We start from the raw sequence: 23,462 nt of genomic DNA, 5'->3' as shown, positions 1-23,462 counted from the left end.
GCAGGACAGGAGCAGCTTTTAGTGTTCCTGAGTTTAAGGTGGCATTGACGAAAAGAGCAACGGGTCATTTATCTGTTTACACAATGGAGATGGCCATACTCTGGGCTGCAGAGTGGGCGGAGGAGGTGAGGATGACAGGGTAGTCATCTAGTCTGACTCCTGTGCAGCACTGATGAGCTTAAATTCATTTGTGTCTCAGAGCAGATAGGATGTATTGTATGAGGTTTTGCAGTGCTTGTATAGGGTGAAACAGATGGTGGTAGTTGTGATGTTCCTCTGGGTACCAGCTCACGTGGGAGTAGAGGGGAATGAGGAGGTGGATGTTATCACCAAGCAGCCTCTTAAACATCCTAATGTTGAAATGGAATTGTCAATCAGTAAAGCAGAAGCCAAGGGTTTATGAGAACAGTGGTTAAAAACGTAAAAACAAATGGCAAGAGTTGTAGAACGGGAAGGGAAAGGGATGACACCTGTATAATATCTAGGAAATGTGAAGGGCAGGGAGGTCCTCAGGCAGAGAGAGAGAAGGGAGGAAAGTGTAATCACAAGGCTGAGACTGGGAAACACAACGCTCAACAGGACATTGAAAATGGTAGGAAAACATCCGACTGGGTGGTTTCATCATTGTCAGGAGGAGATGGAGACAGTGAGACATGTTCCATTTCAGTGCCAGCAATATGGGAGGGAAAGGGAGAGATTATTGTTAGATTTAAGGTGTAATGGGGTTGAAGAGCAAATATTAAGTGAACTGCTGGGGAAATATTCAGGGGGTGTAGTATTTAATGATGTATTTCGCTTCCTTAGGGAGATGAGAATTATGGGTAGGATTCAGACCTTCCTGTCTCGGGTTAACACTCCAGTCCAGTTGGTGGCGGTAACGCACCTTAAAAAAATCCAATGAAGAAGAGAAATAACTACTTTCGTTTTCTTCACGACAACCAAGCTCTAGGAGAAAAATATATAGTTTGGTAATTAAGTCTATTCTATTGGAAATCTGTTTGTTTGGGTGGCATAGGATACTTGTTTCTTAAATAGTTTGTAACGTGTATGTGATGAATGAATGTTGTTTTAATGGAAGGCAATTGCCTTTGAAAAAGAAAGTGGTTTTTTTTAGGGCTGTTTTAGTGCACACCGTAGCAAACCAAAGCAAAAAGTTTTGCAAAAAAAATGAGAGTTTCTAAGTAGGCTACTATTTTAGTGACGGCTAAATAGTTTTAGACATAACACAACAATAATCCACATCTTAACATGCTTTCAATTCCACAGATGTTGAATCCTGGGGCAGTAAAGCACAGCATGGGTTGGAAACTCCTCTACTGTGTTTTTACATTGATGGTTGGCCTTCTTGGTACGTTTTTCCTAAATTAATCATTTTAGATACACTATGTTATTTTTGTGTGAACTGGCCTCTTGATCAACATCATTGTTGTTCACTGTATTAGCCTAATGTCCAATGTGTTGAGGATTTAGTTAGGCTACAAATATGTAAACCTAAAAATCCTTGTATTTCTTTTGCTTTCTGACCGTTTCTACAGAATGCCCCTCGATCGGTAATGGTATCATTCTTAAAATTGTGAATTTGAAGCACTCTGTCACTCTCCCTTGCAATGCAACCTGTGACATTGGCATCGTTTGGAGGATTGTGGATGGCCAGGTCGTTGCCAAGATTGATCAAGGAAAATTAATTGAAGGAAAGCGCTTTGAGAAGAGGGTTAAAATCAACAAAGACCTCTCTCTCACGATCAGCTCTGCTGTGTACAATGACAGGGGCTCATATGAGTGTGTCTGTAATAATCGGAATGTTGCAGATGTAAAGCTAGATGTTCTGGGTAAGCTGAACAGACATGACAAAACTTTACATATTGAATGTTGACTGGGAACAAGAACTATGACTACTTTACTCAGGGATAGATTTGAAGAGTTTACTTCCAAAACACTATATCCACCATTTTTTTCACAAGGAATTATTGGTTATGGGTACCTTCAATATTACTGTTCTCAGATTTTGTTTTGTTCATATGTTTTTATTTGCAAAATACTATATATATATTTTTTTTTTAGCTGGAATGGAATGTTTGTATCCTGTATATTTGACAGTGATATGTGATTGTCTCACCGACACCTAGGTATCTTAAAGGGATACTTCATGATTTGGGCAATGAGGGCCTTTATCTATTTCCACGGAGTCAGATGAACTTGTGGATTCCATTTTTATGTCTCTGTGTCCAGTGTGAAGGAAGTTAGATGTAGTTTCGTGAGCCAATGCTAACTAGCGTTAGCACAATGACTGGAAGTCTATGGGTATCTGCTAGCAGTTTTTTGTTACATTTGACTGTAAAACATAGTAGTACTACTTATTTCTCTGAGAGGCGGCTATATAGCGTTTTGAAAAAACAACAACATGGTTATTTGTCTCTGAAATGAAACCATCCAGTGATAGATTTTAAACAAATACATTGAACAAACCCATACCATGATAGTGAAAAAACATACCAATCTCTTTCATAATTTCTAATTACAACCAACCTGACCTTAACCCCCCAGCACCTTCTCTCTAACCTTAACCCCCTAGCACCTTCTCTCTGACCTTAAGCCCCAGCACCTTCTCTCTGACCTTAACCCCTCAGCACCTTCTTTCTGACCTTAACCCCCCAGCACCTTCTCTCTGACCTTAACCCCCCAGCACGTTCTCTCTCACCTTAACCCCCCAGCACCTTCCCCCTTCCCTTTAACCCCCCAGCACCTTCTCTCTAGCCTTAACCCCCCAGCACCTTCCCCCTTCACTTTAATTGTCATACATTCCATGTAGACCTATATCTAATTCAATTGCTTTCATAATGGCACACCATTCAAGGCCCACCCCTCTTCTCCCTCCTCATCTAACAGTCCCGACAGAAGAATCAGCTCATGTCGGAGATAATGTCACACTTCACTGCTATGGCTCCACCAATAAGCAGGTGACCAATGGTGAGATGCATGTCCAGTGGGAGAAAGATGGACAGACCGTGCTGAAGATTGACCCAACCAATACTACCTATGGCCCTGGATTCATTGACAGGACATCAGTGACCAGGGATGGTTACATAGAGGGTGACCTGTCCCTCACCTTCACCGGTGTACGCTTGTCTGACCAGGGGACCTACCTGTGCTTCTTCAACCGTGATAGTGACCAAGGATATCCACATGGAGTCACTCTCACTGTTAAAGGTGGGATGTCTATTGAATGCATTGCTCACTTAAGTATTGTATTTAATATTCACTTTTTAACGTATAGACATTGTTCTTTGTCTTATTATCATAGTAGTAGATGTAGTGTTAGTGTAATATTTCAAGAGAATAGTATTTAGTCATGGCAGTCTTGCTGTTTTGTATTGTTGTCTGCGCTAGTTGAGATTATAAACTGGGTGGTTCGAGCCCTGAATGCTGATTGGCTGACAGCCGTGGTATATCAGCCTAAGACCACACCCCCTCAGGCCTTATTGCTTCAGTATAATATTGTCATATCCCTTATCTTTGCTGCACTAACACTACTATTTTCTGTGTCTTTCTTGCTCTAGAAAAGCAATTGGAGCCTGCAATGATTGATAGTGAAAGGTGTAGGGTAGCAGTGATAGGAATAATTATTCTACTTCTGTCAATCATTTGTGTGCTCGGGATAAACAAGAGAAACAGGAGACAGCCAACAGAGGACAACACAATGATTAACATAGCATCACCACCACATCTCTCCATCGAGGATCTTCCTGTTCCAGTTCAGGATAGCCAACCGTTGCCAGAAGTCCAAAGAATCCAGAGTTGTTGTGATGATTATCTTGATGAGACCATGTGCCCTGAGGAGATGGATGAATGCACAGAGGAAGAGGAGGAGCTCCATCTCCCTGTAACTGAAAGTGGGACACTGCTAGAGCAGAAGAAGAGTAACACAGGGAGTTGAGTTATGTATGAAGGTAGTCTGTTTTGGTTGCCAACTTCTTTGTTGTTGTGAAATGTTGGATGAAATGTTCTATGTTCACTGAAGTGGATGTGGATGTCTTCCTATCATAGTTTACTGTATGAATCGGTAGCCAATGACTGTAGCTTGATTGGCTTGGATCAAATGATACAGGGTTTATTTTATCTAGGACCCAGTCTTTGCTGATGTCCTGCCCAGTCTTCCAGCCTCACTGGTGGCTTAAATTGTTTTCCCTGTGGACCCATTTTTAATGCGAGCGATTTTACACCAGCGTAAGCATTTTATCGGGGGGGGGTATAAAGGAGGATCCTTTAAGTGGGTGGATGTGAAAGGGAAGCTGGTAGGGTATAAAGGAGGAATAATTCATCTCTCTGGTGGTGGTGCTACTGATATTGTAAATGGAAGGTTTACTGGTCAAGATCAATGTCACATCTAATCTGGCCTTGCTTGATATCTCAGGGGATATCACAGTATGTGTAATATACAATATTCCAACAAGAGGGCAGATGTACACCATCATTTTTATGTAAAGTGTCACGGCTCCTCCTCTGCAGTGCAGGGGCGGTTCCTCCTGCAGGCAGAGGAGGGTCTTTAGTGATTGGAGCTGGTGTTGATTGGAGCCACCTGGGCTCAGGGTATTTAACAAACTGCTCCACTAACCTCTTGCTTGTCTTCTCGCTTCGCTTGCTCTCTCTCTCCCTGCTCCTCCAGGTATGATCCTGTTTTGTTTGTTCCTTTGTTGGTTTATTTAGTTTCCACTCAGTCATGTTCACACACACATATTCACGCATCCATGCACCTTACATACACCTTACATTATGACATTTCCACACCTCATTCCTTTTTCTTTGTTTAGAGATAATAGTTTTGTTTTATAATAAAGAACTTTTTGAATTGGCCTGTACCGGTTGTTGATGTCCTCTCATTTTTTCCACAGGCTATGAGCCGGCCTGTGACAAAAGTGTGATTATTTTTGAGTCAGTGATACACTTGGGATGTCCCTACCCTAAATCCTAACCTGAAACAACAAGCAATACCTTAATCCTTACATGAACTATTTTACATTTCAACTTCTGTGGGGTAGGCACGTCCCAGGGATCCTCGATAACAGATGAATGCATTATTATAAAGTTTTACATGATGCGTAATAAATATATGCATTTACTAAATGATTATAAAGAATGTTTCCTATATTTACGTTTATTTTATCAAATGTAAGAAATACTATTGTTCACAAAGTGTAAACCTGTGTCGAAACTGTTTTGAGCAGCTGGCACAAGCACCTGTAACTTTTGTAGTGATTGTCATTCTGAGTCTTTTCGGTGAGCCGGATCATTTGGCTCCGTTCACGTAATAGAGCCGGTCCATATGTCAGATCTGGCCAAATTATTAGATGTCCTGCAAAACAATGTCATATTTTTTTTATGCACTTTAAAAAGAATCTGCATGAACCAGATTGCCGTGATCTCCCCACTATTTATTGTTTCTGCAGTGAGGACTCACCCTCTTTAGAATGATTTTGTAATTTATCTGCAGAAACAATAAATAGCTCAAAAAGGAGTAGTAGCAGTATGCAAATCAGGGAGCCAAATGAACAACTTTCACCAATGTGATTCGGTTACGTTCAGAAAAAGACGTTAATTCGCTTACTACCCAAAGCTAAGAGCCAATTGGTGCTTGATCCGAAAATGTGGTCTGAGGTGCCCTATGGATGGTGTGACGGAATTGCGGGCCCCCGGAGCCACGCAGAGGCCATCTTGAGCTCCATACCGTATCGCCATGGCCTCTCAAATGTTGTAACAATGCAGAGGGCATGATTGGTTGAAGGTAGGTGAGGTCGGGAGGTCCTGTATAAACATAAACTCCCTTCCTTGACAGCTGCACCATCGAGAGCATCCTGACCGGTGGCATCACCGCCTGGTATGGCAACTGCTCGGCATCTGACCGTAAGGCTACAGAGGGTAGTGCATACGGCCCAGTACATCACTGGGGCCAAGCTTCCTTGCCATCCAAGCCCAAAAAAGTGTCAGAGACTCCAGTCACCCAAGTCATGGACTGTTTTCTCTGCTACCGCATGGCAAGCGGTACCAGAGCATCAAGTCTAGGACCAAAAGGCACCTTAACAGCTTCTATCCCCAAGCCATAAGACTACTGTACAATTAATCAAATGGCCACCCGGACTATTTACATTATTTTATTACGTTACTTTTTACTTTAGTTTATTTGGTACATATTTTCTTTAGTTTATTTGGTACATATTTTCTTAACTCTTCTTGAGCTGCACTGATGGTTAAGTGCTTGTAAGTATTTAACGGTAAGGTCTACACTTGTTGTATTCGGCGCATGTGATAAATAAAGATTGATTTGAACTTCCTTCACAACAGCCCTGCGCTGCTCCGCATAGTATAAGAAGTATGAATGCCCTGACTTCTGTAGAGGCATTATCACGGTAAATGCTTCACAGCCAAGGCAGACATCAGATTGACCATGTAGCGCCTTTAATGGTTTGACACTGCAGTTGTGGTGTAGGGATTTCATGACCTGGCGGTGGTTTTGTGCCGGCTAGCTAAATAATGGCCATTTAACCTCGGGGGATTCCTTGCTTGACCACACCCTCTGTCACGGCTGTTTGAAGGATTGGACCAAAATGCAGCGTGTTTGTAGTTCCACATATTTTATTTAACGTGAAACTGAATGCAATACACTTAAATACAAAACAACAAACCGTGACGCAGAGAGGAAAGCGCACTACTCAAAAGATAATCACCCACAAACACAGGTGGGACAAACATCAACTTAAATATGACCTCAAATTAGAGACAACGACAACCGTCTGCCTCTAATTGGAGGTCATGCCAAACAAAAACCAATATAGAAATACAAAACTAGAAACTGAACATAGAAATAGAAAAACAGACAAACACCCCCTGTCACGCCCTGACCTACTCTACCATAGAAAATAACAACTTACTATGGTCAGGACGTGACACCCTCCTTCCTTGCTCCTGGCCTGCCCTGCCTCTTCCACCCAGTGGACAGTACCCCCCCCAAATGTGCGGACTCCGACCGCATCTACAAAAAACAACAACAACAAAACCCCAAACAACAAACCCCCCCCAAAAACAAAAAAAAACAAAGGGAGGGTAGGGTGGGTGACTAATGTCTATGGCGGCGGCTCTGGTTCCGGACGTAGTACCCCCACCGCCCACTGATCCCCCCGCTTCTGTATGTCTGGAGGAACCAGACCATGGATCATCGCCGGAGGCTTCGGACTGCCAACCGCCGCTGAAGACTCTGGGCTAAAGGCCGCCGCTGAAGGCTCTGGGCTGCGGACCGCCGCTGAAGGCTCTCTGCTGCGGACCGTCGCTGGAGGCTCGGGGCTGAGGAGCGTCGCTGGAGGCTCCGGGCTGAGGAGCGTTGCTGGAGGCTCTTGGCTGCAGACCACCGCTGAGGGCTCCAGGCTGAGGAGCGTCGCTGGAGGCTCCGGGCTGAGGAGCGTTGCTGGAGGCTCCGGACTAGGGATGCGCACTGGAGGTCCGATGCGTGGGACTGGCATAGGTGGCGCCAGACTGGTGAACACGCACCTCAGGTCGAGTGCGGGGAGCAGGAACAGGACACCCCGGACTGGGCAGGAGCACTGGAGGCCTGATGCGTGGAGCTGGCATAGGAGGCGCCAGGCTAGTAACACGCACCTCAGGGCAAGTGCGGCGCGCAGGCACAGGACGTACTGGGCTTTGGAGGCGCACTGGAGGGAGAGTGCGAGGAGCAGGCACAGGACGTTCTGGGCTATGGAGGCGCACTGGAGGGAGAGTGCGAGGAGCAGGCACAGGACGTTCTGGGCTATGGAGGCGCACTGGAGGGAGAGTGTGAGGAACAGGAATCGGTCTCACCAGACTGGGGAGGCGCACTAAGGGCCGAGTGCTCACAGCAGGCACTGGCTGTACCGGGTTATGGATGCGCACTGAAAGGAGAGTGCGAGGAGCAGGCACAGGACGTACTGGACTATGGAGGCGCACTGGAGGGAGAGTGCGAGGAGCAGGCACAGGACGTACTAGGCCGCGGATGTGCACTGGAGGTCTGGAGCGTACGGCTTGCACAACCCGCCCTGGCTGGATGCTCAACTCAGCTCGACAACTGCAGGGTGCGGGCACAGATCGCACCGGCCTGTGAGTGCGCCCTGACAACACAGTGCGCATCACCGCACAACACAGTGCCTGCCCCGTCACTTGCTCCCCACAGTAAGCACGGGAAGTTGGCTCAGGACTCCACCCTGACTCTGCCCAACTCACCGTGTGCCCCCCCCCCCCAATAAAAAATTGTGGGCTGCCTCTCGCACTTGCCTCTGGGTGGATATAGCACCTCATAGTATCGCCGCTCCGCTCTCGCTGCCTCAATCTCCTCCTTCGGACGGCTATACTCCCCAGCCTGCCTCCAGGGTCATTTCCCGTCTAATATCTCCTCCCAAGTCCATTTTTCCAGCTGCTCCATTCCACGCTGCTTGGTCCTTTGTTGGTGGGTGATTCTGTCACGGCTGTTTGAAGGATCGGACCAAAATGCAGCGTGTTCGTATGTTCCACATATTTTATTTAACGTGAAACTGAATGCAATACACTTAAATACTTGAAAATACAAAAACAACAAACCGTGACGCAGTTAGGGGAAAGCACACTACTCAAAAGATAATCACCCACAAACACAGGTGTGACAAACGTCAACTTAAATAGGACCTCCAATTAGAGACAATGACAACCAGCTGCCTCTAATTGGATGTCATGCCAAACAAAAACCAACACAGAAATACAAAACTAGAAACTGAACATAGAAATAGAAAAACAGACAAACACCCCCTGTCACGCCCTGACCTACTCTACCATAGAAAATAACAACTTACTATGGTCAGGACGTGACACCCTCCTTCCTTGCTCCTGGCCTGCCCTGCCTCTTCCACCCAGTGATGCCAACTTAGCAATTTTGTTGCTAGATTTAGCAACTTTTCAGAGTACCCTGGCAACTTTTTTTTCAAACAGCACCTAGCAACAAATTTAGCTACTTTAAAAAATGTATTTGGAACTTTTAGCAACTTTTGAAAAGTGACTCAAATGCTAAAATGCGCACATTTTCCCTCTAAATGACACAAAAACGATTTTCTCTGTCACACACTCAGTCACAACACACGTGCCTGGCTGCAAAAGTGCATTGTGAGTGACGTCAGCAGCAGGCGCTCAGCTCGTGCACAGGCAGCAGCAGGCCAGCAGCAATTTCAGCAAATTGCAAATCATTGTTGGCTGACTGCAGCAGCAGTAGTATACGTTTGACGAGACAAACCCAATGAATACAGTTGGTCACAAATGTTTGATCTTGAACAGAACTTACAACATCAATCAACATCTCTCAATCAAAATTGTACAGCCAGAAGTACAGAAAAGAGTGGGAGTCTGTACCTGAATTTAAAGGGTGGCTGAAGCCAGTAATTGGGGATGATTGTCGGGCATACTGTGAGTATTGCAAATCAGATATGCTTGCAAAAATGTATGACATCAAAAAACATTGTGGTACAGCAAAGCATATTAATAAATCAAAACCTTACAACCCCACAACGCAGTCAACATTACCACAGTTGGTTAAGAAAGTGGATAACTGCAAAAGCGCAGAAGCTACTATGGCAATGGCCACTGCAGAGCATTGTTCGCTGCTAGCATGCGACCATTTAGGTATGGCTTGCAAAGCTGCCTTTTCAGATTCTGTGGCAGCAACAAACTTCCAAATGCACTGCACCATGTGCACAGAAATGATTAGGGGAGTACTGGCTCCTTATTTTCTCAAAAGGGTAACATCAGATGTGGGGGATGAGAAGTTCAGTCTCCTTTTGGATGAGTCCACTGATGTCAGTGTCTCGAAATACCTGGGTGTGGTGATTCGGTATTTCAGTGCTAAAAAAAGAACCGTTGTGTCCACATTTCTTGGGCTGGTTGAATTGGAGGGGGGCGAGGCCAGATCAATAGCAAAGGCGGTAGTTGAGTTTCTTGAGAAGTGTAACTTTAAAAAAGAGAATCTTCAGGGTATTGGCACTGATAATGCGTCTGTGATGACTGGGGTGCACAACGGGGTGCACATGATTTTAAAGGAAGAATGTGCATTGCCCAATTTGGTATTCATCCGCTGTGTGTGCCATTCTTTACAATTGGCTGTCAGTGCAGCATCCAAAGAATCCATCCCTAGGAGTGTTGAATACTTAATCAGGGAAACCTACAACTGGTTTTCCATTTCCCCAAAACGGCGCGAGGCGTACAAGGCAGTGTATGCCAAGATTAATTGTGGCCAGAAACCCCTGCAGATCACCAAAGTGTGTGCCACACGTTGGCTATCGATTGAGCCTGCGGTAACTCGTATATTGAGCCAGTGGGAAGAACGGAAACTCCACTTTGTGTTGACAAAAGCCAGTGAGCATTGCTACGTGGCGGATGTGCTCCACGCCATGTACATGGACAAGACCAACTATGTCTACCTGACATTCTTGAAATCAACCCTGTCCAAAGTACAAGTTGCAGTGAAGTCATTTGAGGGAGAGCAAACAGATCCTGTCAAGCTTTTGGACAATCTAGTACATCTCTTAACATCAATTTGCAGCAGAGTAGTCAACCCTATGGCAAAAATGTATGTGCTGAAGGATGCCATTGATGGACATCTCAGTCCATCCCCATACCTTCGGTACCTTTTCGAGAGCACGGTGTACCAACTCAGTCTTGCGCCAGAGGACAAAGAGGTAATTCAGAGACAGTGCATCAACTACGTTGTTGCTTTAAGCAAGGAGCTGCAAGCAAGGCTCCCAGACAACCTTGAAGCCTTGCGAAACATGGCCTTGTTCAGTGTTAAGGAAACTGAAATTATTAAAGTAGCTGAGCTACTGGGATACCAGACCCAAACAATTGATAAAATTGTTTTCCAATGGAGAAACATCCATCTGTTTAGGTGGGACTCAACTGAAAATATAGTCGAGTTTTGGAGTGAAGTCAATAACTACACGGACTCTTCCGGGTCAAATCCATTTGAAGAACTGTGCAAAGCTGCATTCGCTGCCCTCTCCTTGCCACACTCAAATACAGAGGTTGAACGGCTGTTCAGCTAAATGAGTGCGGTCAAGTCAAAGTTAAGAAATAGAATGTCACTGCACACTCTCAACTCCATACTCCTGGTGCAGTATGGACTGAAGCTGGCTGGTGATACCTGTTACCAGCATAAACTACCAAGTGAAGTTCTGCAGCAGTTTGGTACCACAGCAGCATACAGCTTTAAGGCCGCTCCATCCTCTACTGCTGGTTCCAGCTCCGTGACAATGCAGTTGGACAGTGAAGATGAAGAGGATTTCCTTGCCAATCTATGATTCATCATATTTACGGTACGTATGCAAGTAGTGGACTTTCTGGAACTGGCAGAGACACACAGCTGATGGTGGCAGTGTGTACTGCAGTGTGTGCGAAAACAGTGGCAATATGTGGAGGAAACCATTGAGCAGCTAGCCAGCCAAGCAGCACAACAACCCGGAGAGAGCTGGAGAGATGCCTAGCGCATACATCATTATTTGAGTTAAGTTGCTTGTTCAATGAGATAGCATATATACCTTGTTATTAGCCTGTACCTATAATTGTTGATCAGTTAGGTAGCATGTTAACTAACTATCAAATCAAATGTATTTGTCACATACACATGGTTAGCAGGTGTTAATGCAAGTGTAGCGAAATGCTTGTGCTTCTAGTTCCGACCATGCAGTAATACACTGCTTAAAACTATAATTGTTCAGAATGTGTAGGTTTACTAGTTAAAAAGAAAAGAAATAAAATGGAATTGTTCAATAATGTGTAATTGTTCAATAATTCAATATGTTGTGTTTAAAAATAAAAATGTGGTCATATAAAATGTGCTGTGTTTATATTACTTTTACAAATAAAATTATACGATAATAAACAAACAAATCTAAACAAACAAATGTCAAATCATATTTTTCACTGAGATGGCCAGTCAATTTGAGTAATGGCAGCGGCAGGGTAGCCTAGTGGTTCGAGTGTTGGACTAGTAACCGAAAGCTTGCAAGATTGAATCCCTGAGCTGACACACACCAATCCATTTGTTTTTATGGACAGAAAGGAGCAGAAGCTCTGAGCTGTCCGATCAGGTCCATTGTCTATTGTCGGCTCACACCAACTAAACCACTGGCCCTCGTGTAAGTTATAAGAGAAGTCGACAATTTAGGTGTAATTATTGCGTTAATATACTGTTACTATAATGTCACACAACGTATCAGACTTGTTTGCAGCTATCCAATACAACTAGCTATCGTTAGCTAACTAGAGAGCACGGGCGAGCCCAGTCCGTGTTCGCTAGCTCGATCGCTAGCTCGGTTGGAAAATGTGGTTGGCTAGCTAGCTAGCTAGCTTTCTTAATTTCAGTTCACTTATTTGAAATATTGTTAAATATCACACATAATTGCATTGTGTATGTAATATTCATATGTGAATACATGCTGAGTTATGGTTGGATGCATTTTGCCGCCGTGTCATACTGTGCGGTGATTGGTTGGGACCACCCAGACGGTTGGGTCGTGGGCAGTTGATCGTGGTTGGAGATAGGCTAACATGGAGTTGTAACTAGTTAATAAAGAGTTATGTTAAGAAACATCCTGTGGTTCTGCGTTTTATTATTTTGTACAAAGCGTACAAAACAAAACATGGTGTCAGAGTAAATGGTCTTAAAAGATGGATTTTTCTGGAGTTCCTTCACCTCGAATGGACTGGGAGTCTACAAACTTACCCGATGCATGGCGTAAGTACAAACAGCATGTGGAGCTAATGTTCACGGGTCCCCTGAAGGAAAGAGGAGAAGAGGAAAAATGTAGCTACCTGCTCCTCTGGATCGGTGAAAAAGGGAGAGATATTTACAACACATGGACACTTACCGAGGCTGAATCAAAGGTACTGAAAACATACTACGATCGTTTTGAAGCATATGTTGTGCCGAAGACTAATACAATTTTCGATAGGTACAAATTCCATGAGAAAGTACAGGGAGCTAGCGAGTCTTTTGAACAGTTTGTGACTGAGCTGCGTCTGCTTGTGAAAGACTGTGATTATGCAAACAAGGATGAGATGGTCAGGGACCGTATTGTATTTGGAATACACTCACCGCGAGTGAGAGAGAAACTTTTGAATGTTGGGTCTGAGCTAACGCTGGACAAAGCTATCGACATAGCCAGATCTCACGAGCTAGCACAGGCTCAGATGAAAACCATTTCGCGCGGCAGCACGAGCGCATCACGTGAACAAGCAGTGCACGCAGTCAGGCAGACATCAAAGCACACCTCCGGTGCACAGAGAGCGCGTTTCAGAACGGAGAGAGACATAACTCCAAAACAGAGCGACACAGACTCAAAACGCCCCAAAACATGTGGATATTGTGGATACAAAGTGCATGGCGAACAAGGAAATTGCCCAGCTAAAGGCAAACAGTGTACTAAATGTGGTAAATGGAATCACTTTGCAAAAGTGTGCAGAGCTTACCGTGGAAAAACAGTACACACAGTGAGTGAAGATGAAATGTCAATCAAAGAGTCAAATGATGATGAACTGTTTATTGATTCAGTGACACAGAAAAGTCACATATCAGAGACAGAGCAAGCCTTTGCTGACATTGAGATAGGAACACAAGGCACAAAGCTAAAGTTCAAACTAGACACTGGTGCACAAGTAAACATTATTCCTCTGAATAAATACCGCAGCTTGACATCTGAGTGCGAGCTACAGCCCACCATGCGCAGACTGACTGGTTATGGTGGTGAACAGCTCCCAGTAAAAGGCACATGCACTTTCAAATGCAAATACAAAGAAAGTGACATGATGTTGGACTTTTACGTTGTTGACACTAGAGCACCTGCAGTGCTAGGTCTTAAAGCATGTTTAGACATGGACCTCATCAAGCTAGTTTTATCAGTAACAGCACCAGTAGAGACAGAAAATGTACTGGAGGAGTTTGCTGATGTCTTTACAGGAATAGGATTATTCCCAGGAGAATGTACCATTCACCTTGACCCAGACGCAACCCCTGTGGTCTACCCACCGAGAAAGATTCCCCTTGCTCTCCGTGCCCGTCTGAAGAAAGAGTTGGAGAGCATGGAGCAATCTGACATAGTCACCAAGGTTACAGAACCGACTGACTGGGTAAACGCGTTAGTGGTGGTGGAGAAACCACGCACAGGCAAGCTCCGAGTATGCCTCGACCCAAGAGACTTGAACAAGGCTATCAAACGGCCCCATTACCCTTTACCGACGCTAGATGGTATCACGCACAAGCTAGCGGGAGCACGCTACTTCAGTGTCATGGACGCTAGATCAGGCTACTGGGCTATCAAGCTCACAGAAGAGTCATCTAAGCTCACAACATTCAACACACCGTTTGGATGCTACAGGTTCCGTCGCCTGCCTTTTGGGATTATCTCAGCCCAAGACGAGTTTCAGCGAAAGATTGACGAAGTATATGAAGGCCTCGACGGAGTTGTGGCAATTGTGGACGACATCCTTGTTTATGGTCGAACCAAAGAGGAGCACGACCGAAACCTCCGCGCGATGCTGCAAAGGTCCCGCGAGAGAGGAGTCCGGCTCAACCCCGAGAAGAGCACAGTCAGCGCTACAGAGGTCAGCTACTTCGGACATCTTCTCACAGCGAATGGAATCAAGCCAGATCCACAGAAGATCTCAGCCATAAAAGAAATGGAGCCACCAAAGAACCGTGCAGAGCTGGAAACAGTGCTTGGCATGGTCAACTACTTAGCCAAGTTCGCACCCAGCCTCTCCAATGCTAATGCACCCCTGCGTCAACTGCTAAAGCAGTCCAGTGAGTTTCTTTGGGACAAGCAACACGACATTGCTTTCCAGAATGTGAAAGACTTGATCACGAGAGAACCAGGACCAATCCTTGCCTACTACGACCCAAACAAAGAGCTCAGACTCCAAGTGGACGCGTCGAAGTATGGACTAGGTGCAGTGCTACTGCAAGAAGGAAAGCCCATCGGCTACGCTTCCAAATCTCTCACAGACTGTGAAATCAACTACGCCCAAATCGAAAAGGAGCTCTATGCCATTCTGTTCGGATGTAAACGTTTCCATCAGTACGTATATGGACGACAAGTCATTGTGGAATCCGACCACAAGCCCCTTGAGTCAATCATGAGGAAACCACTAGCTGCAGCCCCGCCAAGGCTACAGAGAATGATCCTTCAACTACAAAAATACGACTTCACAATCCCTCACCGTCCAGGCAAAGACATCCCTGTCGCAGACACACTCTCCAGGAAGTTTCTTACCTACAAGGACAGCAGCCTCAGTGAGGGCATGGACATGCAAGTGCACACTGTGTACAGCAACTTACCAGTTAGTGACACGAAACTGAAGGAGATCCAAGCTGAAACAGACAAGGACTCACAACTCACACAGCTGAGGAAAGTCATACAGGATGGATGGCCTGAGGAGAGGAGAAAATGCCCTCAGAGCGTCTCAGAATTCTGGAACCATCGTGATGAACTATCACAGATCAACGGAATCATTTTCAAAGGAGAGAAAATCATTATTCCTACCAGTCTCAGAGAAGAGATTTTGACAAAGATCCATGCTGGACACATGGGCATGGAAAAGTGCAAACAGAGAGCACGGGACATTTTGTTTTGGCCTGGAATGTGCAAACAAATAGAGGACATTGTTGGTAGATGCACCATCTGTCTTGAAAGACGCCCCTCAAACACCAAAGAGCCAATGTTACCTCACTGTATCCCAGACCGACCCTGGCAGGTTGTGGCAACCGATCTGTTCACCTGGAACAACGAGGACTACATCGTAACAGTGGACTACTACAGCAGATACTTCGAACTCGACAAGCTTCACAGCACCACATCTGCAGCTGTGATACACAAGCTGAAAGCAGCCTTCGCCAGGCATGGCATTGTAGAGACTTTAATATCTGACAATGGGCCCTGTTACAAATCAAATGAGTTTGAATCCTTCACAAAAGCATGGGAGTTCACACATGTCACCACAAGCCCACATTACCCTCAAAGTAATGGCCTTGCTGAAAAATCTGTGCAGATTGCTAAATCACTCATGGACAAAGCAAAAGCAGACAAGAGAGACCCCTACCTCAGTCTCCTTGAATACCGCAACACTCCAGTTGACAATTTCAAATCACCAGCCCAGCTGTTGATGAGCCGCAGACTTCGCTCAACCCTTCCCAGCACCAACCAGCAGCTGCAACCTGAGGTCGTCAGCTACAAGGAAATGCATGAAAAACGTGCACAGAGACAACAACAACAAAAGCGATACTACGACAGGTCAGCTAGACCACTGCCACCACTGATCGGCGGAGAGTCAGTTAGAATCCAGGAGCATGGCCTCTGGAAACCAGCAGTCGTCATCCAGCCAGCTGACACTGAACGTTCATATCACGTCCGCACAGCAGAAGGAGCAGTGTACCGCCGCAATCGTCGTCACTTACTGAACACAAAAGAACAACACACTGATGAGATGAACTGTTCCCCTGAAAGAGAACGTGATGGACTAAACACACACACAGCACAACATACACCACACTTACCTGCAACACCACAAGAGCTGTTGACTGACACAGAAGCATGCTCAACATCATATCGCACAAGGTCAGGAAGAGAGGTCAAGCCCAGAGCTGTCCTCGACCTATGAAATGTCAAAGGGTGTAGGCGGATCGCTGCCCTAAAAGAGTTCCAGACTGTAAACTTGTTATTGAAAGTTGACTTGACATGCTTTGGTATTGTATTTGTTTGAAATGTTAAGATGTAATTTCTACAGTGAAGCTGAGTAGCTGAGAATCCCTTGTTTGAAAAGTAACAGTATGTTGGATCATTGTTTCAGAGTCTATGTTGATTCAGTTGGTGTAGTATGCAATATAAATGGTTACTTACCTTGAGTTCAAACTACAGAGCATGTATCCAAAAGAAAAGCTTAGAATATGTAAAACATTTGTATTTTGTTTAAAAGAAGGGGGATGTAATATTCATATGTGAATACATGCTGAGTTATGGTTGGATGCATTTTGCCGCCGTGTCATACTGTGCGGTGATTGGTTGGGACCACCCAGACGGTTGGGTCGTGGGCAGTTGATCGTGGTTGGAGATAGGCTAACATGGAGTTGTAACTAGTTAATAAAGAGTTATGTTAAGAAACATCCTGTGGTTCTGCGTTTTATTATTTTGTACAAAGCGTACAAAACAAAACAGTGTATTAAAAAGCATCCTTCTCTTCTTGAAAATATGGTTTTGATGGGTTTGTCAGCTAGCTAGACGTAACAAGCCAGACACCAGATGTTGTATGCGCATGTATTTCGCAACATGATTCCAACTAACCTCAGTCTTAGAAGCTATGGACGCTGATAATAATATTCGTTAACGTTCGTTCTAGGCAGATGAGGAAGAAAAGCGGTAAAAAAAAAAAAAATAAAAAACACCGCCCGAACAGGGACTTGAACCCTGGACCCTCAGATTAAAAGTCTGATGCTCTACCGACTGAGCTATCCGGGCTCTTAGTGACAGTGAATGTGGAAATATTTTGATTTTAAAAAGTAGTAAGTAGCTCACGTCTCAACTTGTTAGGAAAGCAGGCCGTTCGCTACTGTTGCCGATGACTGGGCATTGTTTCTGTGTTGCTCAGCTCAAGAGCTAGGGGGCACTTTTCAACCACATAGCTAACGTTACTGTAACGTAACACAGGTGAATAGGGACTGTTATCGTATCTTTGGTTATTTTAACGTTAACTTAGCTAGCTACTGTAGCTACATCATAGCTCGCTAGTGTTCCATTTCATTCTGTGGTCAGCTAACCTAGCACCGGTGCAAAGATACACTATTGGCAATGTGTACGTATTAATAATAATAACCTACCGGTGCAAAGATACACAATTGGCCATTTGTAAGTGTTAACATGCACGGAAAAGCTATTGTCAGCCTCTGTGTTGTTCCTTTCATCTCCATTTATTGGCAATTCATTGTTTTCCTCTGATCAACATTCGTCATTTATTAACGTCATTAACGTGAAAGGGAGAAAAAAACTGAGACTAATGCATTAGTGTCATTTTTTTTGTCTTGTCCAAGTTTAGAACGTAAATGAACGACGTGTGTTGATCAGATGAAGGGGGAAAATTAAAAAATGTACAGGCCCCAGCGAGATTTGAACTCGCGACCCCTGGTTTACAAGACCAGTGCTCTAACCCCTGAGCTATGGAGCCCTGTTCTGTTGAGCCTGAAACGCAATCTGTTTTTGAGTGTGGCCTGGATAGTTTTTCATCAGAGCCCTATAAACGTTCTGAAAACATATATGGTTGCTTGCAAAGGCCTAAATTGATCGATTTGATTGTATTGTAAAGACATCTCTATGTCAGTATTTTAAATCAACACTATAAAGACAACAACAATATCCTGCATTCTGACTTGCAATGTGTTTTCAACTTCAACCACTAGATGGGGGCAAAGAACTGCATTTGTCAACAAGCCGTTCAGAAGTTGTTTGTAGCCTGTCATTTGTTGCGCTCAAGTGGATAATTCAGCAATAAGGCCCGAGGGGGTGTGGTATATGGCCAATATCCGCTGTCCCCTGTACAATGCAACGCAGAGTGCCTGGATACACCCCTTAACCGTGGTACAGCCCTTAGCTGTGGTATATTGGCCATATACCACAAACCCCAGAGGTGCCTTATTATAAACTGGTTAATTAGAGCAGTAAAAATAAACGTTTTGTCATATCCATGGTATATGGTCTGATATACCACGGCTGTCAGCCAATCAGCATTCAGGGCTCGAACCACCCAGTTTATAACATACCTTATAAACATTTATTTGTACTGCTCTAAATACTTTAGTAACTAGTTTATAATAGCAATACGGCACCTCGGGGGTTTGTGCTATATGGCCAATATACTACGGCTAAGGGCAGTATCCAGGCACTCCGCGTCGCGTCATGTTAATAACAGCCCTAAGCCATGGTATTTTGGCCATATAGCACACCCCCTTAGGCCTTATTGCTTAAGTATAGACTATATACATATTCACAGTCCAGACCAGCATTTACTACTTTACTCGTGCTTTTGAATACAACAGGTTACCGTGAAACGCTTACTTACAAGCCCTTAACCAATAATGGAGTTTTAAGTAAATAGAGTTAAGAAAATATTTACTAAACAATATTAAGTAAAACATTAACCACACAAAAAAAAAAAAACAATAACGAGGCTATATATAGGTAAAATAACACTGCAACTAACACAGAATGTGCACACAAATAAAAAAAACTGTAGTTGGCATAGCCTGTAAAGCACTATACACATTGCTATTTTTGTGTTTGCCTATGCATTTACAATTTGGGATAACTTAAGGGCGGATCTGCACCAGTGGCGTACTACTACTTTGGGAATTCAATGCACATGACTGGCTTGCTATAGACAGCCCCCTATGGCTTTGGGCGTGGTATAGAAATAGAACGGAGGTACCAGCCTCCGGAATGGGACATATTCAGTTTAAGGATACAGAGACGGATACGTATGGTTAGCCAGAGGACGTAAAATATGTCCAATATTTGCTTTGGAATACTGAATCAATTCCACCATGGAACTCGTATTCGATATCCGATAAATACACGCAGGAATTTAATTGAATTTTATGGATTTATGAAAAGGCATATTTTTTTGCATCACTAACCACTTGAGGATTGTAAATGAGAAACATGCGTGTGGAAGACGGACGGATAGTTAGTCTTGGTTTTGAACCCATTTCTAAAACCAAGCCTCCAACGCAACGAACGTAAGTAACTAGTGAATAGGCCAATAGATGTGATTTTTCAAATACCAATAAAATGCTGCATTTGTTGTTTGCGTTTTTGATTGTGTTTATAAAAAGGGACTAGTCCGTGCGTAAAATTGCGTTCCAAATGTTCCATGGTCACAATACATCATAATAACGTCTATCATAACAACTTGCCTTTCTCTGAACTTGGACAAGTCAATAGAGAGGCTATAAAAACCTATATAGATTAAAAAAAACGTTTTCTTATTGAATGGTTTCTTTCTTGTGCTTAGCCTTGGTAGTTGTGTACAGTAATTGACGTGCGCCAGTTCAATTGATACAATTGGTTTGTTTACTTGTAGCCTAATGTAGCCCGTCTCCCACCCGAGGGAAGATGCATAGTTACAGTAATGATATGTAATAAACATGTTCAATAGGGCGACTATACTGTTTCTAGAGTAAACGACACGATGATTAGCCAATGATCACAAAGAGCTGAGTAACCGCCCACAAACATGTTGTGGCATGCTTCATCCCCCCAAAAAATCGTACTGAATGAAATTGTATTGTACTGAATGAAACTGTACACCCAATCCGTTCTCTCTGCGTAGCATATACCTGTCCAGCCGGTTTCAAAGACTTGTGAAAGCTCGATCAGGGAGTCACTGGTATTGGTAGGTAGGTCTATTACGAGTGTGGTGTTGGATGTCACTTTGGAACAGTTCGACACACTACGCCCCAACGACTGGAAAGGAGCTCCTTTCTCTCGTCACTCAAGAAGTGGAGCTGGGTCTCGCCACTTGCGCAACAGTGACTCTGGCAAAGGGATTTATAAGATTCAGTCGGACACATTTTGTTTCTTTATGCTAGAACGTGACAGAAAATCAAGGCTTTCAACGAGAATAACAACAGCACTCTCTCCGTTTCTTTGCCCGTCCACAGTTTATGAAGGCATAACAACAGGGTATAAAATAAGATTTCTCCGTGTTCGACCATGAAAGTGACACGGATATTTGTGCCCAGATGCTGCGCTCCTTCACATTAGCACGCCGCCGGCCGACTAAATGTAAGATCCCTCTTTGTTCATTTAGAGAGACCTGTATTTGTGTGTAGATATAACTTAGCTACAAGCCCATATAACATGTAAACTACGGGACTTCATGTAGGCTAGATTGAGCCAAGTGATGTTGTAATCAGTGATGAGACATAGATCCTCGTTTCAATAAACAGCGATAGGCGACTTTGTAGCCAAATGAACAAAGTCTAGCCTGGTTCCGGATGTAAACACAACGTCGCGCCTTCGTTTTTAAACCATGGTTGCTAACAGAGGAGTATTTTCTCACTTCTCTTTCTAAGGGCCACCGTGCTCCATGCGTCCGCTGTGGTCGTGTGGGAATGGCTCAACGAACACGGGCGGTGGCGGCCCTACAGCCCGGCCGTCTCCCACCACATCGAGGCGGTGATACGAAGCGATCCCCGTGGTGGGAGCGTCGTGCTAGGCCAAGTCGACAACCGCCTCTCGCCCTACATCCTAGACCTGCAGTCGATGCACCAGTTCAGGCAGGACACAGGTAAGAAGACGAGAGCTGAGAGGTGGGAATGGCTGCTGTTGTTGTTGTTGGGATGCTGATGTCATGTTACGCGACAGGTGTTGGTGTAAGAAGCCACGTGGATGTATATAGGTGCAGAACTTTTGTGAAACAGCACAGTTTAAAATATATGGCGAATATAAATCAAAACCGGATGGTCTTAAGAGATAGACGGGAAACCATGTGTTTGATGTATTTGATACCATTCCACATATTCTGCTCCAGCCGTTACCATGAGCCCGTCCTCCCCAATTAAGGTGCCACCAACCTCCTGTGATGTCCAGTTAGTGTCTCTGTTTCTTGCTCTGTCCAGAATGGATATATGGTGACAGACAAAAGTCCTATCAGAATTCTTACTTCTACATAGGCCATTTTAACATCTTAGGCTCAGTTGTCAGTTTGTTCTGGTTTTTACTTCATGTTACAGCACGGCTGTATTAAATTCAGTTTGTTTTGCATGTGGTTCAACTAATAGACTGCTTCGCCGCTGGGGTGGAGCTTAGAGCTCGCAGCTTGGTTCCATTCCGTCATAGAATTAGAATTAAGAATGAATTACAATCACTTCCATATTCCTAGGGCCTGGCTGGGTCCCTGACTTTAACCCTCCGCTTGCCTGTCAGACAGAATGGGGTGAAAGTGTGATGACCTACGACAGCTGTACCTCACACAGCCTTGTACCTCACACACATTCTTCCCCCCCGTACTCCCCGACTCTAACGCACGCAGCTGCCGTGTGGGGACGGACATTGGGTGGGATAAGCAGAGGGAGCGAGAGAGAAAGGGCACCCTATTCCCTACATAGTGCGCTAGTTTTAGTCAAAAGTAGTGCACCACATAGTGAATAGGGTGCTCTTTGTGACAGATCCAGAGTGTAAGGGGAAAGCAGAGAGAATGGGATGTTTCAAGGCTTAAACAGCAGAGAATCTGAGAATTCCCTCCCTCCCCCCCCCATTAGTCTCAGCCACACTGTCTCCTGTTGATTTCCTCAGTCTTGTCTTTAGTTTTGTCGATAGGCCAGATCTGTGGGGGCTAGCGGCGTCAGAGGCTCGGGACGTGGGAGAGAGAGATGGAAGGAGGGAGGTAATAGGGAAGCCCATCTCTCTCTCTTTGTTGAAGTTGAGGGAACAGATGTTTGTTCCTCTATTGTGGCCACACTCACAGATTCACACACTCACAGATTCACACACCCATACACACACACACACACCCATACACACCCACTCACAGATACACACACACACACCCACACACACACACACACACACACACACACACACACACTCACAGACTCACACACACACTCTCTCTAAAAAACACACACACACACACACACACACACACACACACACACACACACACAGGGAAGAGTGTGGGAGAGAGTTGTAGGCGCAGAACTCGGGCGCACCGAGTCGGGAGACGGGGTAGAGGGCGTACCGGCAATTATAAGTTCACCGACGTGGAAGACGAAGACAAAAGGGAGGACGAGGAAGAAAGGGGGAGAGAGAGCAGCAACGACAGAAATATCTCCCTTTACCATGTAGTTCCACTCTGCTATTCCACCACAGCTGGTGATTGTACGATACTGTGACACCTCTCCCTCCCACGTAATCTCACAACGTTGGTGCTAGAGACAGACCGCATGAGAATACTGAAGCTAGCCAGCTCACAGCTAGCCAGCTCACAGCTAGCCAGCTCACAGCTAGCCAGCTCACAGCTAGCCAGCTCACATCACAGCTAGCCAGCGCACAGCTCACAGCTAGCCAGCTCACAGCTCACAGCTAGCCAGCTCACAGCTCACAGCTAGCCAGCTCACAGCTCACAGCTAGCCAGCTCACAGCTAGCCAGCTCAGCTCACAGCTAGCCAGCTCACAGCTAGCCAGCTCACAGCTAGCCCACAGCTAGCCAGCTCACAGCTAGCCAGCTCACAGCTACACAGCTAGCCAGCTCACAGCTAGCCAGCTCACAGCTAGCCAGCTCACAGCTACACAGCTAGCCAGCTCACAGCTAGCCAGCTCACAGCTAGCCAAGCAGCCTCTAAATGAGCTTTACGCCCCGTGGGGATGCTTTTAATTCTCACGTGT

At 44.9% G+C, this 23,462-nt stretch overlaps 2 protein-coding genes and 2 non-coding genes across 6 annotated transcripts in view; 2 read left to right on the top strand and 2 right to left on the bottom strand.

The window, feature by feature from the left end:
• Positions 1 to 837: 837 nt before the first annotated feature.
• On the top strand, positions 838 to 4,741 carry LOC106610471 (fibroblast growth factor receptor 3). Of its 2 annotated transcripts, XM_014209851.2 has the most exons (5): positions 838 to 968; positions 1,267 to 1,348; positions 1,536 to 1,829; positions 2,887 to 3,207; positions 3,558 to 4,737. In XM_014209851.2, exons 2-5 carry the CDS (start codon positions 1,267 to 1,269, stop codon positions 3,932 to 3,934), a joined length of 1,074 nt encoding a protein of 357 aa, XP_014065326.2. In that variant the 5' UTR covers positions 838 to 968; the 3' UTR covers positions 3,935 to 4,737. The 2 variants fall into 2 exon arrangements, with proteins under 2 accessions (XP_014065326.2, XP_014065327.2); XM_014209852.2 differs by lacking the exon at positions 1,536 to 1,829 and having other exon boundaries at positions 3,558 to 4,741.
• Positions 4,742 to 17,467: 12,726 nt separating this feature from the next.
• On the bottom strand, positions 17,468 to 17,540 carry trnak-uuu (transfer RNA lysine (anticodon UUU)). The gene has a single exon. It is a non-coding gene; the product is annotated as a tRNA-Lys (tRNA).
• Positions 17,541 to 18,170: 630 nt separating this feature from the next.
• On the bottom strand, positions 18,171 to 18,243 carry trnat-ugu (transfer RNA threonine (anticodon UGU)). The gene has a single exon. It is a non-coding gene; the product is annotated as a tRNA-Thr (tRNA).
• Positions 18,244 to 19,496: 1,253 nt separating this feature from the next.
• LOC106610472 (E3 ubiquitin-protein ligase DTX4) overlaps positions 19,497 to 23,462 on the top strand; it is a 31,220-nt gene continuing 27,254 nt past the window's right edge. Inside the window, exons 1-2 of one of the 2 annotated variants that reach the window (XM_045722954.1) lie at positions 19,497 to 19,810; positions 21,149 to 21,363. In XM_045722954.1, coding sequence (XP_045578910.1) covers positions 19,725 to 19,810; positions 21,149 to 21,363 — 301 coding nt within the window. In that variant the 5' untranslated portion in view covers positions 19,497 to 19,724. Of the gene's footprint in view, positions 19,811 to 20,008; positions 20,859 to 21,148; positions 21,364 to 23,462 lie in introns of those variants that run through there. The other variant, XM_045722955.1, reaches the window with a different exon arrangement.

This window comes from Salmo salar, chromosome ssa08 (genome assembly GCF_905237065.1).
Source record: "Salmo salar chromosome ssa08, Ssal_v3.1, whole genome shotgun sequence".
Lineage (NCBI taxonomy): Eukaryota > Metazoa > Chordata > Actinopteri > Salmoniformes > Salmonidae > Salmo > Salmo salar.
The sequence above is the reverse complement of the archived record's forward strand: the minus strand, read 5'-3'. Positions and strand labels throughout refer to the sequence as shown.

Bases quoted from the DNA above. Each gene is read 5' to 3' on its own strand.
- LOC106610471 (XM_014209851.2), top strand. From the start codon at position 1,267: ATGTTGAATCCTGGGGCAGTAAAGCACAGCATGGGTTGGAAACTCCTC. The intron at 1,349-1,535 runs GTACGTTTTTCC...CCGTTTCTACAG, and splicing joins ATTGATGGTTGGCCTTCTTG to AATGCCCCTCGATCGGTAAT. The intron at 3,208-3,557 runs GTGGGATGTCTA...TTCTTGCTCTAG, and splicing joins AGTCACTCTCACTGTTAAAG to AAAAGCAATTGGAGCCTGCA.